At 37.3% G+C, this 19407-nt stretch overlaps 1 protein-coding gene across 1 annotated transcript in view; it reads left to right on the forward strand.

The window, feature by feature from the left end:
* sec63 (SEC63 homolog, protein translocation regulator) overlaps window positions 1–19407 on the forward strand; it is a 94361-nt gene that overhangs the window by 44064 nt on the left and 30890 nt on the right. Inside the window, exons 4-12 of the mRNA XM_059982992.1 lie at window positions 1585–1697; window positions 2765–2826; window positions 5313–5371; window positions 8677–8727; window positions 8886–8994; window positions 11535–11629; window positions 12133–12265; window positions 14676–14768; window positions 14920–15065. Coding sequence (XP_059838975.1) covers window positions 1585–1697; window positions 2765–2826; window positions 5313–5371; window positions 8677–8727; window positions 8886–8994; window positions 11535–11629; window positions 12133–12265; window positions 14676–14768; window positions 14920–15065 — 861 coding nt within the window. The remainder of the gene's footprint in view (window positions 1–1584; window positions 1698–2764; window positions 2827–5312; window positions 5372–8676; window positions 8728–8885; window positions 8995–11534; window positions 11630–12132; window positions 12266–14675; window positions 14769–14919; window positions 15066–19407) is intronic.

The following is a 19407-nucleotide window of genomic DNA, read 5'->3' on the forward strand; positions in this document are numbered from 1 at the left end:
TTTTTCTTAAATTCCTTTCTTCAATAATAACATATAATTTGTGTCCCACAATCTCAGGAATATTTCCAGAACTCTGATTAATGGCAGCTAGAGCATATACTATCTCTTTATGCCTCTGGGATATGGAGAATCCACAGGATTTTCCACTTTCAAGCTCATTGACCTCCCTTGTTATAATTTATTCAATAGTAGTTTCTTCTGTGTCATTCTTCATAAGGCACAGCAAGTCCGTCTTTCATTCCATTCTTGTTAAACTCTTGATTCTCTAATATGCTCATTAAGTTTAAGGCATCTGCTGTGGATACAGCTGCAAAGTAATTTAATTCCTCTGCCATTCCCCATTATAAATTTGTTAGCCCTTATCTTGTCAGAGCCCCACATTTGTGCTCACTAGTCTGTTTTTCTCCCCAACTTTTACAATTTTTTTGTTTCCCAGTGGTCCACTCTCATATTCTAATGTACCATATTTATCAATATATTGGTTCTCCTTTAAGTTCCAAAATGCTGCAAGTTCTCAGTCTTCCTGTTTTTTCCCAACAATTTGCTGAGCCTTTTTTGATTTAATATCTTTATTTCTCTAGTTCAGATAAATTGTTTTTTTTCTTGAGTTTTTTTCTGCCATGAGTGAATACTTAGTAATTTATTCATTATTTCTATAAAAATGCTGACATTATCTACCCAGCAAGTTACCTTTCAATGTGTTCTCCCATTCAGATAAAACTTATTTTATTCTAATGGTGGTAGGAGCTGGGATTGAGAGTTGTAATGTGGCAATAGCTGGGGTGTGAGGGAATGAGTAAAAAAGAATGAGATGTTTAAGTGGGGTACTAAATGGACATAAAGAACAAACACAGGAATTAAATTACTTTGCATCTATCTTCTTAGAAGAAAGCAAAATAATTGGTCAGTTTGGCATTTACCTCTGGTGTTTTACCAGATTTTGTTGTGCACAAATTGGCTTTCATATTTGCCTGCATAATATCAATATAGCTTCCAAAACCATACTTTCATGAAGCATAACAATTTCTAAAATTTCATGGTGATAGAGCACCATGAAAATTAAAGTTGCATTTAAAAAAAATACTCTAACTCTCTGAAATATTCAAATAGAACAATGGTTATTCCATGACAACCAGTAATGACATACAGTAGCACACACAAAATGCTGGAGGAACTCAGCAGGACAGGCTTTGGATTTCCAGCATCTGCACTGCAGATTTTCTCATTTTTATGACAGTTTTTATCTTCAACAATTGGTGTGTGGAATTTGGAAGTTTACATAAGCAGATTATTTTAACTGCTCATAGCAGAGTGGACTTTTACAGTTTTGGCCACAGGGAGGTGCATGCTGTAATATAAAAATAGTGATACATTGTAAGTGTACAAAAAATATATGCTTAACATTTAACATCTTTGAAGCTTGAATCAAAACCCTTGATGAAAAAGAATGATTTCATTAACTCTGAAATGCACAACTCAAACTCCTGAATTATATATCCAGAAGTTCATAATTATTCAGTTAAGAAAGTGTTATATAATTAGATATTTCAATAAATAAATAATGACCCTTTTTTTGTGACTTAGGGAGCCTCTGTGGCAGAAATCAAAAAACAGTACCGTCAGTTGTCACTTAAACATCACCCAGATAAAGGAGGCGATGAAGTCCTATTCATGAGGATTGCAAAAGCTTATGCTGCGTAAGTAGTGCATCTTCAATTACAAAAGCGGGGAATGAAATGCTGATATTGTGGCTATTACCCAGACCTGTTGTTATGCTTTGTAATTCAGTTTGTGATGCCAGGCAGACTGTACTTAACTGTTGATTCCTATTATCCTTATGAAAATGCTAGTAGTTTTTGTAAAACACTTGTAGGTCAGGCCAAAAAAAACTATGTAGGCCAATGTTTGGATGATTTTTTGGTCAGTTGCAGAATTATTTAACTCTGATTCCATCTAGAATTTGTGATTGCTCTTGGAGTTGGTAAATCAGTATAAAGAGCACTCCACCTGAATTATTGATTGGTTCTATGTACTTTGCCCTTTTCTTGCTGAATAGAAGTACAGTTATGTTTTTACTGTTGGGCAATCCTAAATGTTGATTTTGCTGGTCAACAGTTACAGTATTTTGCTGACTATTACATAGAACTATTATTTTATATAATTGTATATAGTACTGTTGTTACCTGTGACATTATTAGATGATTCAACTCTTGTAGAAGCAGTATTATAATGCAACCAAAGAATAAGTCACAGAATTTTTACTAGTGTTTCAGAATTTGCTTTCCAAAATCTGTGTTTTCTGAAAGTTTGTGATTTGGATCTTAATACTTTATTCATTATGCATTGTCAAAAATGTTTTGGCTAAATGTATTTCCTACCAGCGAAGATTCTAAGTTTAATATTAAATTAGATTTTTTTTTAAGTAATTGAGAAATTAAAGCTTTTGCTTGTGAAGAGGTTTTGTGATAAACTTCATTTTGAGCTTCATTATCCATGACTGTATAGTTTCATTTTATTGTAGTTATTCGGTCATTTAAAAAACAAGATATTTTAGCTAGATCTATCTTCTGTTAATGTGCTGATTAGTCTGTACACAAGTTACCAGCTATGCTAAGTTAACAATGAAGTCTGATCATCGTGTCAAAGGTTAAAACCTGAATTTCATTGCAATCATACTAATTGTAGCCAAACTTATAACTGCTTTTCTTTTACCTTAGGAGTGTTAATGAGTTTATTGCTTAGTATTAATCTAATTTTCTTTCAGTTTAACAGATGAAGAATCTCGTAAAAATTGGGAAGAATATGGCAATCCAGATGGGCCACAAGGTATTCTATCACTTTGTTTCATTATATCTGCAAATGCATATTTGGAAAATTAATTTCAACTTTCTTAAAAAAATTTCTTCTAGTTCTGTCTAGAATTATGAATTTCCCAGTAGATGGCTGTACGAGATAATACAATATGGGAAGCATTAGGCCATTTGGCCCATTGAGTGTGCTCCACCAATCAATCATGGTTGATTTTTATCCCTCTCAATCCCATTCTCCTGTTATGTTTGACACTTTTGATCAAGAACCTATCAAGCTCCACTAAGTATTCCCAATGATGTGGCCTCCACAGATGTCGCTGGCAATGAATTCCACAGAATCACCATTTTCTGGCTAAAGAAATTCCTCATCTCTGTCCTAATGGGACCTCTGTGCTCTCTGGCCCTAGACTTATCCACTATTTGAATCACCCTCTCCATGTCCACTCTATTTAGGCCTTTCAATAGTTAGTAGGTTTCAGTGAGATTCTCCTCATTCATTCAAACTCCAGCAAGTAAAGGCCTAGAGTCATCAAATGCTCCTCATACATTAACCCTTTCATTCCTGGGTTTACTCTTATAAGCCTCCTCCGACCCTCTCCAATGCCAGCATATCCTTGCTGCTCACATTACTCCAAATGTGGTATGACCAACACCTTATAAAGTCCCAGCTTTGTATTGTCAGAGAGTAATACAACACTAAAACAGACCCTTCAGCCCAACTTGTCAACCAAGATGCCAAGCTCATCCCATTTGCTTGCATTTGGATCATATCCTGAAGAACCTTTCTTATCCATGTACCTGTCCAACTGTCTATTAAATATTGTTATTGAACCTTCCTCAACCACTTCCTCGGGCATTTCATTCCATATATGCACTATCTACTGTGTGAAGATGTTGCCCTCGAGTTGCTTTTAAATCTTTCCCCTCTTACTTAAAGATGAGTCACTCATTTCTGATTCTCTTTCCCTGGGTTAAATTCTCTGTTATTCCTTCATGGATGAAGGTGTATGAACAAGACGCTCACCAATTTGGCATTGGAGCATGGGATATTATCAGTGGAAAAAGGGCTCTAGAATACTTGGTACCAGGTTCAGAAACAGGATGCGTGGAACCATCTTGATATTTTCTCCACTGTACCCCAAAAATGTTCTGAATCTCTAAGCTGTGAAGAACATTAGCTTTTCAAATGAGTGTCTTGATTTGGATTGTTCAGTTTTGAACTATTTTCACCTTGTTTGAACTGAAATTGTTAATTAATTGAGATGTGAACTTGCCCCCTGAACTGGAGGGCAAAGAAACTTGTAATCTTGTGTCTTATCTGATCTTGAGACCTTCCAAAAGGCTTCAGCTACAAATTTAGTTATTGCAGTATGTTTAGTACAGTTGTGTATGTATGATGTAAATATACTTTTTGATTCTCTTGAGGTGCCATAGTTAATGTGAATAGAAATTAGCTTCTTTGGGACAAAATGATGATTGCAGTGGTATTTTGCCAAGAGTTGATTAATGATTGTTCGCCTGCAGCGAGCATTCTCTTCTGTGATGCAGGAAAGCATGCCAATGCAGGAGGCTAAAGAGATTTGACATTCCTCCATTGGTCCACAACACAAACTGCAGTTTTGTGGACACAACTCAGCACATCTCAGAAACAAGTCTCCCTTCCATTAACTCTGTCTACATTTATCACTGTTGGAAAAGCAGCCAGTATAATCCATGACTCCCTCCTGTCCTGGAATTTCTCCTCCCTTCCCTCCCAACCTCCCCCCACCCAGTTCCCCAATTTGGCAGAAGATAAAAAAGCCTTAAAGCATATACCACCTAGCTGGGACAGCTTTTATCCCTGTTATAAGACTGAAACCAACCTCTTAGATTATGAGATCAATAGCCCACCTTATCATCTATCTTGGTCTTTCACCCCTTTATCGCTAACTCTATATTCTGCATTCTGTTACTGCTTGTATTACTGCAATATATTGATGTGGTGAACTCTGCATTAAGTTTTTCATTGTACCTAAGTACAATTTGTCATCGTTGAGAAGCCTGTCGACTTGGAAAAAGTCTGAAGTCAAAGCATCCTCCAATACGTCTAGCAGGAGATTATGGTAAACTATAACTGAGCTTTCTGTTAACATATGGCACATCTGCTGAAAGTACATTAGCTCAGCTTTCATAGGCAGGCCCTCTATATTGTCTCGGTCATTTGCCTTATGCTTAGCTATGCAGCAGTGTTATTGCTAATTGTTTTATTGCTGCAAGAATATTAGTGTTAGCTGTGGACTTGATCAGGTTCCTGGTACAGCTGTGAGAGGGCACTGTTTTCCAGGCACATCAGTCTGTCAGTAAAGTGTCTCTATACATTTAATTGGTGCTGATATTGTTATTTCTGCAGATGCATCCTAAGTGTTAAATGAGGTACCATTGTACTCCCGCGCACTGCCATGATCACATTTCATAGGATTGTTTTGCATAACTAAATAAATGGCAATAACTTTTTTGTTTCAGCTACAACTTTTGGCATAGCCCTTCCTTCATGGATTGTAGATCAGAAGAACTCCATGTTGGTACGTAGAATTGAATTGTTAATAATTCATGCATCTATTTGCACAGATAGATTTGAATGAATAATAAATATGTGCAGCATTTAACTCCACATGATTATGTCACTAGACATTTATTCCCCTCTTCTTTCCTTTTGTGTTTCAAAGAGATCATTCCCCTTGTGACACCCAGGTTCACTCTTCTGTCCTCGTGTATGTAGCTCTCCTTTGTTATGGCCTTTCCCATGCAACGCCTGTACATTTACCTCTTCCTGCCAACAGTCCTTCCAGGTGAAACAACAGTTTGCTTGCACTTTGTCTTGAGAACTGCATGCGATGTTCACTGTGGATTCTCTGGAGAAAACAAATGTGGATTGTGTCAGTACTTCAAAGGGATGGTGTTCCGTCTGCAGCAATCATCCTAATCTTCAGTTGTCTACTATTTTCACTTATCATCCCATTCCCTTTGAAATTTCCTGTAATCTCCTTCCTTTTTATAAATTGACCTCGAAGCAAGTGTTTGTAACAGCGCTTAATTTTCTGTTTGTGCATATTGCAGTGCTCAGGATTTAGTTTTCCAAGTTCTGGTACCTTTCTTTCATGTCTGTATTGAGCCATTTCAGTTGGTCATCATTTGGGCAGCATAGATCAAGAAACATCTAAAGTTAAATGCTACATAGAAACAGAAAACCTACAGCACAGTATAGGCCCTTTGTTGTGCCGAACATATCTCTACTTTAGAAATTACTAGGCTTACCTATAGCCCTCTATTTTACTAAGCTCCATGTACCTATCTAAAAGTGTCTTTAAAAGACCCTATTGTATTTGCCTCCACCACTGTTGCTGACAGCCCATTCCACACACTTACCACTCTCTGAGTAAAAAACTTGCCCCTGACATCTCCTCTGTACCTACTCCTCAGCACCTTAAACCTGTGTCCTCTTGTGGCAACCATTTCAGCCCTCAGAAAAAGCCTCTGACTATCCACACGATCAATGCCTGTCAACATCATATACACCTCTATCAGGTCACCTCTCATCCTTCGTCGCTCCAATGAGAGAAGGCCGAGTTCACTCAACCTATTCTCATAAGGCATGCTCCTCAATCCAGGCAACAGCCTTGTAAATCTCCTCTGCACCCTTTCTGTGGCTTCCACATCCTTCCTGTAGTGAGGCGACCAGAACTGAGCACAGTACTCCCAAGTGGGGTCTGACCAGGGTCCTATATAGCTGCAACATTATCTCTCGACTCCTAAATTCAACTCCACGATTGATGAAGGTCAATACACCATATGCCGCCTTAACCACAGAGTCAACCTGCGCAGCTTCTTTGAGTGTCCTATGGACTCGGACCTCAAGATCCCTCTGATCCTGCACACTGCCAAGAGTCTTACCATCAATATTATATTCTGCCATCATATTTGCCCTACCAAAATGAACCATTTCACACTTATCTGGGCTGAACTCCATCTGCCACTTCTCAGCCAAGTTTGCATCAATACTGGGGAGGTCAGTGCACAGGATGGAGTTGGCTGAGTTTACAACTTTTTGCAGCCATTTTTGATCCTGTGCGTCGGTCCCTTCATACCAGACAGTGATGTAACAGAATGCTCTCCGTGATACATTTGTATAAATTTGGGAGTGTTGTTGGTGATATACTAGGTCTCCTCAAACTCCTAATAAAATACAGCCACTGTTGTGCTTCTTTGTAATTGCATCAATATGTTGAGCCCAGGATAGATCTTTAGAGATGTTGGCACCCATGAGTTAAGGATCGATTTGCAGAGTGAAGTACAGAGGCCCATATTTTGGAGCTTGTTGATTAGAACCATGCATATGATGGAGTTGAATGCTGAGCTGTAATCAATCAATAGCAACCCAATGTAGGTATTGCAATTGTCCAGGTCGTCCAAAGCCAAGTAGAGAGCCAGTGAGATTGCATCTGCTGTAGACCTATTGCTGCGTTAGGCAAATTGTAGCAGGTTGAGATCCATGCTTGAGCAGGAGTTGATTCTGGCCATGACCAACTTCTCAGCACTTCTTCATAGTAGATCTGAGTGCAAATGGGCAATAGTCGTTGAAGCAGGTGGGAACCTTTGACTGCTGCAGTGAGAGATTGAAGATGTTCTTGAACATTCCTGCCTGTTGGTTGGCACAGGTTTTTAGTGCCCTATCAGGGTCTGATGCCTTGCGAAAGTTCACCCTCTTGAAAAATATTCTGATGTCAGCTTCCGAGACAAAGATCACAGGGTCACCAGATGCTGTAGGGAGTTGCTGAGATGTAGATTAATTCTCCTTTCAAAGCATGCATAAAGAGGCATTGGGAGTGAAGCATCACAGCTTTTCATGATATTAGGTTTTACCTTGTAGGAAGTAGTGGCCTGCAAACCCTCCCAAAGCTGACATTTATCAATTCAGTCTCTAACTTCAATCAGAATTGTTTTTTCATTCTTAATATAGCCTTCTGTAAGTTGTATCTGGACCTCATGTACAGTGTTGGATCACCAGTATTGAATGGTACAGATCTAGCCCTCGGCAGACTACAAATATTTTGATTCATCCACTGCTTTTGGTTTGGGTATGCCTAGTATATTCTTGAAGGCACACACTCATTTACATAGATCATGATGAAGTCTGTGATAACTGTGGTATATTCATTCAGATTTTAAGACTAATCCCTGAATATTGTGCAGTCTACTGACTCAAAGCAGCCTTGTAAGGGAGGCAAGGGACCACTTGACCATACAGTATTCACCATTGGTGCTGCTTCTGAAATAGAGGGGGTGAGCTATGTTTCCATTAAGGAAAGTATACACACAGCTGCCCTTGATCTTACTCTGGAACTGTAATCTTGCTTTGAGGTCCTCAGTTGTATTTTCCAGTGACTCTACATTTGCTAGCAGGATAGTTGGGAGTGTAGGTCTGAGGCCTTTGAATTTCAATCCTGCAGCCTAGTGTCCCTTCCCTGCTTCTATTTTCTTAAAGGGGAATTGCACTTGCATCCTGAGTCTGCTGTCCAGGGTCTGCTAATTTTGAAGATCAATAGATTTTTAAAAAATCTTGAACCGATGTGGCTTACTTTAACACTGAGACTGTGACTGAATTTCAGCTGTAGGAGTCCTAAGCGGGGTTATTTGATGATTCTTAATGGAGCTGCACAGTTGCCACTTACCAGTGCTATCTTGTAAGAAGCTCAGAACTTTCTAGTTAAGATCAAGTAGATGTTTGTTTTAAAATTTAAATACTTTTAAATGTAATTTGAGGTCAACACAGACTTAATATTTTGCTGAATATTTTTTAAAATTAATACAAAACCTTTAACTTTTGTAGGTTTTGGCTGTGTATGGATTTGCATTTATGGTGATCCTTCCAGTGGTTGTGGTAAGTCTTTAGTTTCAGTTTGAAAGTCATTCTGCTCTTGTGTGCTTAATACCTATTGATCTGAGGCCAGACTACCTCAACACCAATTTTATTTTTTCTAGTTTACAGTAGGTCTGTGTGCAACACTAAACTTATTTCCTGTTTCCTTGTGTATAAAGGGAACATGGTGGTATCGTTCTGTTCGATATAGTGGTGACCAGATTCTTATTCACACAACACAGCTGTACATGCATTTTTTGAATAGAACCCCCAATATGAATATGAAACGTGAGTAACGAAGTTTGATTGCTTTAACTTGATTTATTTGATTGCTGGTTACATCATTAGGAATAGGAAATAATTGTAGAGCCAAGTTTTCTTGAAATTTAGATGTTAAGTATGAATTTTATCATCACTTTATTACCTACTAATAACTGCTCTTGTAAGGTAGCACTGAGTTGCTACCTTTTTGTCTAAATGTGTTCTTAGGTAGGGTTCCTTGGTTTTGTCCTAGTGGAACTGAAGAAATGGCACTGTACATTGGGTTGATGTGTACTTTTTTGAAATGTTTGCCTCCTCCTCACAATTTAAAGTTAAATTTCTCTCTTTTTGAGTCTGTGGGTATATTCTGCAGTGCACACTGCCAGGAAGTTGTTTTCATGTGGCTTTTTATTTGCACTTTCTATTGATTGCAGTTGCACTGATTTTTTTTCCCCTGTCAAAACCCATCACTGAGGTATTATTGGTAATTTCTCTCCTAAGCTTATGCATATAACTATTCTTTAATGTGAGGATATGCCCATTCTTGGTGGCTTTTTCTTCAGTGAAAGGAAAGCTACTTTCTCCTTTGAAGCTTGGTGAGGACTGCAGGCCAAACCGTGATGGCATCAACTGAAGTGGTTAAGATCTGAAATTGCATTGATGTGATTCATGGCATGAATATTCACAGCCATTTTGGTTTTCCCAGACTTGTGGTTTAATTATGAATGTTGGTAGCAAGGATGTACTTAAAAAATGTAGAGCAATTCTGTCAATTACATTGATTGATTAACTGACTACCTTACAAGCAATTATCAACTGGAGACACTGACACTTTTACCATCCATAATTCAAAATGGAATTAGCTAGCATTTTGAATTCTATGGAATAATCAAGAACAGTTGGTCTGAATGTTAAAAGCTTACTGTGTTGATTTAATACAACGGATTTCAGTTAATTGGGGAGCCATTTATGGGTCAACTCTTAAAGACCAAAAACTAAATTGAGAAAATAAATAGCCAGATTCACTTTATTTGGGACATATAACTGCTTAATTGGGGCAAGATACTATTGCCAAACAGTTTCCAAACTGGTATCAGTTGTGTGCACTTGCATGGCGATCAGTTTTTACATAACAGCTTTTGTATGTGTTTGTGTTGTTATAAAAATACTTAAGTGATTTTTGTCATTGATAGTTGACAAGAAGTAAGCAACAAAATCAGTTTGTATTGGTCACCGCAGTTTCAAGCATTCAGGCTTGGAGTTGCCAAAAAAAGGTTGGCAGTGGAAGTGAAACACTTTCACTACATCAACAAGTAAATCTCTTGAATGTTGCAATGAAAATGAAGATCTGGAGGATGGAGTCATTGAAAGTATTGTATGAAGGCAGTCCATTGTCTGCACTGAATTTGTTCATTACAGTCAAAAGAACATGGCAGGTGAATTCCTCCAATAACTATTGGGAATTAATAGTTTTATAGTGCTGTAGTGTTATCAGTAATTTTCTAATGTGTTCTGTATTTCATTTAACTACAAACTTATTAAACGAGTTTGTCTCTTTTATACCTTTTAACTATTTCCATAGTTAGGTCAAAATGTGCTGGTCCGGATGTATCCTAACTAACCAAAATCCACTGTATTGATAGCAAGAACTTACAGAGCTGTTAAAACAAGATGACTCTTTTGCAGCCAGTTGAATTTTTGGGGAGGTAAACAAACATATTTGGGGAAAGGGTTTGATAAAACAAGGAGAACAGAAGAAGTGCAAGAAAATAAGAAAAAAATTTTTGTTCTAAAAATCTGAAATTAAAATGACTGAAAGTGGATGTTCGTCAGTATTTGTGTATGCATAAATTTTTATGAAATTCTATTGTATTTTCCCTGTAAATGCCTGCACGAAAATGAATCTTGAAGTAGTATATGGTACACACGTGTACTTAATATTAAATTTACTTTGATCCTTGAACTGTCGGATTAACAAAACAAATAGAGGGGGGCAAATATTTCATGTGCATAATTCTGAATGCATTTTTGGGAAGAAAAATAGACATACTCATGAGTACAGTATATAGGATTGAAAAATAATTGAGGTAAAATTCAAAATGTATGGTTCGTATTTGAGCAGAGAAGCCTGAGAAGAGTTTCTGAAGGGGTAAGGCAGATTAGAAAGTGAAAATGAAAAGAATAGTTTTTTTTATCTTGACAGATGTGATGGATACACAATTTAAAAATTCTTACTAAGAATGTAGAGAGGGCTTTGGAAAGCCATACATGCATAGAATATGAAACATTTTATCTTGGAGTGGTAGAGACGGTGATCATTGCACCATTTGAAGGAGGATTACTTAAATTTTTTATAAACTAATTTTTTTGATGTAGAAGATGGTGTAGAACACAATTAGGAACTACTTTATCTGAGACCAGTACAGAGTTCTTTAATTTAAGATGTTGTATACACATTGAGAATGTTCATTCTATTCAACCTGACTTAAGTTTAATTTTGTCTGCCACTCTGCTCTTGTGACATGGATCTAAACAATACTGAGGTGTGTCACTTCTTTTGTTTTCAGGCCTTATAATGGTATTAACAGCTGCTTTTGAGTTCGATCCACGCAGTAACAAAGAAGCAGTCATGAGACCAACAGACAATGTTGAAATACCTCAGGTAGCGACATATTATGTTTGTGCTTGGTTTTCCTTTTCATTCCCAAGTGAGTGATACTGGACTGAGTGGTGGGAGAACCAAGTGGTAAATGGAAAATTAGGTTATCTCTTAAGGGGAAGAAGGGAATCATTTAAAGCGGAAGTTTTCTCAAGTGCGGATAAGACGTAATTTTTATTGTTCTAAAAAGCCTAAATTGGCTTTGTTATTTTTCTTTCTTTCTACAGTTAATTGTGGCTGTAGTACTACTGGAAGGGAGTGCTTCACTTCCATTCGGGCTTACAGGAATATGAATATGAAAGTCTAGGTAGTTCATAATAGTTCAATTAGCTTGGACTAGTAGGCTCAAGTCCTAGTGTGAAAGCTATGTTATTACAACCCTCATTTAATGTTAATTTTCAAATGCCAGTGTTTGTATTTGGCAAGCTATTACAAGTTTACATCTAGATTGCACATTTTTCCTTGTTCCATTAAAAGTTCTTAAGTTTTTTACTCTTAAATTGCAGCTCATTCGGGAACTTGGTAATGTTAATGAAAAGAAGAAAGAACTTCCATTTTGTTTACCGTACAGTGTAAAGTCCAGGGTTTTGCTCCTTGCACATCTTTCCAGGCTGGAAATCTGTCAAACTCTGGAAGAAGGTGAAACTTATGTAGAAAACTGAATAAGATGGGGTGGTAATGATGGAGTGAATTACATTTACATTTTAATAGAAATGAAAACATTGATGACAATCATACTATTCACCTTCAATTCACAATGTGATGGCCTTAATTTTGCAGACTTTGGTATTGTGAATTGACAGGTCTGTACAAATGGATCCTTAATATCAGTTCTGCATAACGCTGAGTGTTGTCACATTGATGCAGGAGATTATGAAAACCGGGGAGTGTTTCTGCTTGTGGCTACTGGAGAATTTTCAATAGCTCTGTAGCGTGAGAGGATATCATATGGCCCATCACGTCCATGCCAGAGTTATTCTCTCTGCTACGATTTTTCCCTGCATTCTATTTTCCTTAATTCACCAAGATTCTACCTCAAGGGCCAGTTAACAATGGTCATTTGCCTACCTACCCACAAATCTTCAGATGAGGGAGAAAATCACTGCACTCACAAGAAGATCATGCTGACTTGACATAGACAATTCCTGTGGTCAAGATTGTACCTGGATCACTAATGCTGTGAGACAGCATCTCTAATGGCTGCGGCATTGTACCAATAAAATGGTGTTATTTAAGTCGCTGATCAATTCACAGCTAAATTTTGTTATTAATCACAAAGATAATGTTCCATGAATTAGTGTGATAAAGTGTGATATTAGTGTGATACTTTTACTTGCATTAAAGTATAGTTCTTGATATATCCGGTACAGTTTTATTGGTAAAATTGAAGATGAGTGATATTAAACCTGATTCTAATTTGGAGTTCTATCAGCAGAAGTAAACTCATTTAATTACATCTATCATGCACACTTTAATAATCTTTTTAAAATTTGCCAAAAAACTACTTGAGAGCTGTAGACTGTCCACTAGCCCCATTGCCTGCTAACTTGCTAACCCTGGATCCACAGTGGTGCTGACCCCAGAATAAACAATTACGTCCATAGAACCATTGAACATTTACAGCACAGAAACAGGCCTTTTGGCCCTTCTTGGCTGTGCCGAACCATTTTTCTGCCTAGTCCCACTGACCTTCACCTGGACCATATCCCTCCATGCACCTCTCGTCCAAGTTTTTCTTAAATGTTAAAAGTGAGCCCGCATTTACCACTTCATCTGGCAGCTCATTCTACACTCCCACCACTCTCTGTGTGAAGAAGCTCCCCTTAATGTTCCCTTTAAACTTTCCCCCTTCACCCTTAACCCATGTCCTCTGGTTTCTTTCTCCCCTAGCCTCAGTGGAAAAAGCCTGCTTACATTCACTCTATCTATGCCCATCATAATTTTATATACCTCTATCAAATCTACCCCCATTCTTCTATGCTCCAGGGAATAAAGTCCTAACTTATTCAACCTTTCTCTGTAACTCAGTTTTTCAAGTCCCGGCAACATCCTTGTAAACCTTCTCTGCACTCTTTCAACCTTATTAATATCCTTCCTGTAATTTGGTGACCAAAATTGCACACAATACTCCAAATGCAGCCTCACCAATGCCTTATACAACCTTACCATAACATTCCAACTCTTATACTCAATACTTCGATTTATAAAGACCAATGTACTGAAAGCTCTCTTTACAACCCTATCTACCTTTGACACCACTTTTAGGGAATTTTATATCTGTATTCACAGATCCCGCTGTTCTACTGCACTCCTCGGTGCCCTACCATTTACCTTGTATGTTCTACCTTGGTTTGTCCTTCCAAAGTGCAATACCTCACACTTGTCTGTATTATACTCCATCTGCCATTTTTCAGCCCATTTTTCCAGCTGGTCCAAATCCCTCTGCAAGCTTTGAAAATCTTCCTCACTGTCCACTACACCTCCAATCTTTGTATCATCAGCAAATTTGCTGATCCAATTTACATTATCATCTAGATCATTGATATAAATGACAAGTAACAATGGACCCAGCAGTGATCCCTGTGGCACCTCACTAGTTACAGGTCTGCACTCAGAGAAGCAATCCTCCACTACCACTCTCTGGCTTCTCCCATTGAGTTCATGTACTTGAAATAAAAATAAAACTTTTTTTTAATGCAGCAACTATTGTTATTATAGAGCTAATTTTTTCATTGTTAAACTTAATTCCTTGCCCAGTGTATCAAAACTGTGGTCCTGATTCTTAGATTGTCCTTGGAAGGTAAATGGTATTGAAAACAGATGCAGCAGAAGGGGAGTTGAATTTATAAATTATTGGCATACAGTATAACAATATTCTCTGCATTGAAAATTTCAGTATTTTTAAATATTAGTGAAAAGGGGATATTTGTGCATTTTATTTTGCTGTACATGTTATGAGTTGCTTTTGTAAGTCATTTTAGCTGTTTTAGCATTAAATATTCTCCTCTGCACTATACTTACCTGCAACTCATTTGTTTCTTTCTAAAAGATTATTGGTTTGTAATACGGAAATGTCCTGTTCTCCTCCAAGAAATGATTAATGTTGGATGCCAGCTGACTATGATGGCCAATACTCGAGGTGGTGAGTGATCCAATTATGCTAATGAAGAATAAATGTGTTTCCTCCAACTTTATTTAGGATGCAGAATGTTCATGAAGAACATTAGAAGTTTATGATTTTAATGAGAGTTCTTAATTTTTTTTCTCTCACTTTTAAACTTGCCTCTGGTTAGGAATCCATGCTCCCCGTTTGGAGTCCATTGAGAACTGTATGAAGCTATCGCAGATGTTGGTGCAGAGCCTTTGGGAATCTAAATCCCCTCTTTTTCAGCTTCCATTTTTTGAAGAGGAAGCCCTTAAATACTGTTTGAATAAAAAGGTAATAAATTATATAGATATTATTTACTCTAAACTATTATAGTCAGTTATAAAGCATATAAATTTTCATTGGATGTTCTTGAGCCCTTCTTTGAATGGAGAGGACTGCTGCAAGAAATCTTTCATGTTGAATAAGTGGGGTGTTCTGGAAGGCCAAATGTGATTGGTCTTGATGCACTTCTATGTACTTTTTTTGGTATAATTTTTAAATACACGTTTGCATTTCTACTTGCTGCTCTTTAGGCTTGTACTGCTACACAAGATAATTTGGTTTCAATACAAACATTAATGTAAGTTTTTGGATGTAATACTTGTTCAGTGCATTTGTGTCATGAATTTGCTATAAATTGTTTTTAATTGTTTTAACTACTCAAAAAAGCACTCCACAAAATTGAAATGTGCACAGTAACTTAAGAGCATTTTTTTAAACTTTATGCAATGCAATTTGTTTTTAATTAAAAACTTTTAAAGCACCTACATATCAGTCTGTAAAACTTTTTAAGTTTATGTTTGCAAATAAATGCCTGATATGTGCAGAATCAGAATTTTAAACAGTAGCTTTAGTGGGATATTGTGTTAAGAGTAGAAAAGTGTTAATTTTGTTGGACCATTTCATTAAATATTTGTTCCCTTTATTTAACATTCTCTCACCATTTGGCTAATGTTTTATGCAAAAAGATGTGTTGTGAAGGATTGGTGTTTTTTTTGCCATAAAATCTAAATAATCAATGGTGGTGTTATTGACAAATCTGTAATTTAGTACATATTGCTAATTGTCTTTGAGAAGGTTATAGTGAGCTATCTTGTAGTTATTGTTTGGAAGTAGAAAGTTGATGGATTTTAATATCCTATCATTTATGGATTGGCGTTGTTATCTCAGCATTGTGGGGTGTGAGCAAAGCTTGCAGATGCAGTAGCATGGTTGTCTTGCTGTCTTGTCCTCTGGTAACGGTCACAAGTTTGGGAGGTATTGTGCAAGAAGCCTTTGTGAGCTGTTGCTTCTGGATTGTAATGACTGGAGCCATGGTGTATTTTGTGATGCAGTAAGTAAATATTTGCAATGATGAATGCAGTGTCAGTGAACCAAGTTGTTTTTTTCCCTTGAATGGTATGAGCTGCTGCAATGCCAATGGAGTATTTATTTAGGCTACTGAGAAAGGAATTTGTCAAATACTTAATGTGCCTTGTTGCAGATGTTAAGATTGTAGGGATACTGTTCTTGTGGCCATATGTTTTATATAGCTTTTCCAATTAAGTTTGTAATACTATACCCCAGAATTGAGAGATTTGCAGTGTTGATGCCATTGAGTGTCAAGGGATTAGATTCTCTTGCAGATGTTATTGCCTATTAACTATCATGTTTGAGCAGAAGATAAAATGTGGGACATTTTTGCTGCATTTGGTCATTGAGTGATTCATAACTTAAGGACTAGTGAGTGGAATTGAATATTGCAGTCATCTTTAAGCATTCTCCTGCATTGGAAGGATGGTTATTGATCCGTGAGGAGTGAGTGTGTGTGTGTACCGTAGATTCCGGACTACAGAGCGCACCTGATTAAAAGCCGCATGCTCTAATTTTAGGAAGAAAATCAATTTTGTACTTGTACAGGCCGCACCGGATTTTAAGCCGCAGGTGTCCCACGTTGTAATATGAGATATTTACACAGAAAGATATTACACATGAGGATTTTTTAACTTTTAATTAAATCCGTATGGTAACAGAAACAAATACATATTGCAAATGCTTTCTTTCGAACAGTGCCTGTAACACAGCTACTTTTAAATATACATACGTATCAGTAACACACAAATTACGTTGCATATACTTTTTTATTGAACAGTGCACGAACAACATTTCAATATCTCCTAACGACTGGTAAAAAAAAATATATATATATACTGCAGCCTACCAGAAAAAGTTATTGATCACCTTCTTCATCTTCCTCCTGCGCACTAAAACCATCAAAGTCCTTCAGTGTCCGAATTGAACAACCTCAGGATCTCGTCACTCACTTCAGTCTCTTCGTTGTCGCTCTCACTTGAGCGCACGCGGTCCTCTTCATCACGCAGCAGTCCAGCCTTTCGAAACCCGTTGGTGATGGTGGATGTTGTGACACGGCTCCACGCATTTAGGATCCACTGGCAGACTTGAGTTAAAGATGCTCTTCGCATGCGTCCTGTTTTGGTAAAGGATTTCTCGCCGCTCGTCATCCAAGCCTCCCACTCAACACGCAGCGCCACTTTAAATGCCCGGTTCACGCTGATGTCCAGTGGCTGCAAATACTTCGTGGTGCCCCCAGGAATCACAGCTGGAATTGAGTTTGTACTCTTGATGGCAACTTTCACTGAACTTTCATTGTCAGCCGCTTAAAAATCACCATCGGTGGAAGCTTTAGTCCGGATGATGTGCAGCTCAGAACACAAGTAAAATGCGTTCTCTCATGGCCACTTGTTTTCAGTGTGATGGACGAGTCAGCTTTTTTATTAACAGTCCGAGTGAGAGGCAGGTCAAACGTCAAAGGTACTTCATCCATATTTATGATATCATCTGGCCCGATGGAATTCTCCGCTATCTTTGTTTGAGTGAATGTGCGGAAGTTAGCAAGTTTTTCCTCGTGGTGTCGGGAGGGAGCTGCTGACACAGAGTCGTGCGTACCCTGACGGACAGGCCTTTTCGTCTCATGAATCTAAAACACCACGATGGCCCACCTCTAAAATCTTCGATTTTCATTTTGGTGGTGATTGCTTTAGCTTTCTGTCTGATCTGCATGGTGGAAACACCGCGGCTGCCTGCTCTCTGTGTGTTAACCCAGTCTTCAAGAAAGTTTTCAAGTTCGGGCCATCTGCTATGATTACCTCTGAAAGCTTTTGTCGTCTTTTTGCATTGACTCAGTTCTTCATGCTGGCATCTCCACCGTCTTACCATCGATTCATTTATGCCAAGATTATGTGCAGCAGCTGGATTTCCTTCTTCAACCGCCAGATTGATCGCCTTTAACTTAAAAGCTGTATCATATGCTTTTCTTTGAGTGTTTTCCATGTTGATGAGGGTGAGTACAAATGACTGATTTACAATAATTTAATTGTGAAAGTGCGCTTGATTTATCGTACAATTTCATTGGAGCTCTGTGAACTACTCATCAATTTTATTGGTCTACTGTTACGAGGCAAAATGTTTTTGGCGGCATGAAAAAAAAACATGCATTAGCCGCACCGGAGTATAGGCCGCAGTGTTCAAAGCGTGGGAAAAAAGTAGCGGCTTATAGTCCGGAATTTACGGTATATATATTAATATTAAAAAAGCAGGACTTGTCTGCAATGGTATTCTAGCTGATCTGATTTTAACCTCAACACTGCATTTCTACCTACCAGCCCCACTCCACCTCCGTTATCAAGAATCTCTCTTATTGCCGAAACCTAATGAAATAGAAATTTTAATTCAAAAAGGAAATATTAAAAAATTTGTATCTTGTATGTATAATTTGATTCAAAAACAGGCAATTAAACAAGGAGTTCATAAGTCAAGACAAAAATGGGAAAGTGATTTGAATATTAAAATTGAAGAAACAAATTGGTCAAGACTATGTCTTGATAGTATGACAAATACAATAAATGTTCGGTTAAGATTAGTGCAGTATAATTTTCTACATCAATTATATATTACACCACAAAAAATAAATAAATTAAATCCAAACTTATTGGATCAGTGTTTCTGATGTAACCAGGAAACTGGTACTTTTTTACATTCTACATGGTCTTGTTCTAAAATTCAACCTTTTTGGACAAATTTAAGACTTTTACTGGAACAAATTACAGGAACACAATTTCCTCATAATCCAATATTACTCTTATTAGGTGATATTGAAGGGATAAAACCAAAACTCAAACTAAATAAATACCAGAAAGAATTTATAAAAATTGCACTGGCAGTAGCCAAAAAAGCTATTGCAGTTACTTGGAAATCGGATACATATTTAAGTATAGACTCTTGGAAGAAAGAAATCTATGGTTGTATTCCATTTAGAAAAAATTACTTATAATTTAAGAGATAAATATGAAACATTTCTGAAAATTTGGAGCCCTTATTTACAAAAGACAGGATTAAATCTATAGATGTTCTGAAGATGAAACAATTGGTTATTTGGGGAAATAAATAAATATACATATTAAAGTTATTACGCATTCCATGGAGCATGTGGAGATCTTCCAACAACCAGGCAATCTTTCTTTCTTTTTTTTTCTATAGGGCAGTTAGGGGGGGAGGGGATAAGGGGAGGGGGGAAGGGTTATATACATTGTTTTTCCATACTTCATTTTGTAACTACTTAAAAATGCAATAAAAA

Source organism: Hypanus sabinus, chromosome 10 (assembly GCF_030144855.1).
Source record: "Hypanus sabinus isolate sHypSab1 chromosome 10, sHypSab1.hap1, whole genome shotgun sequence".
Taxonomy (NCBI): Eukaryota; Metazoa; Chordata; class Chondrichthyes; order Myliobatiformes; family Dasyatidae; genus Hypanus; species Hypanus sabinus.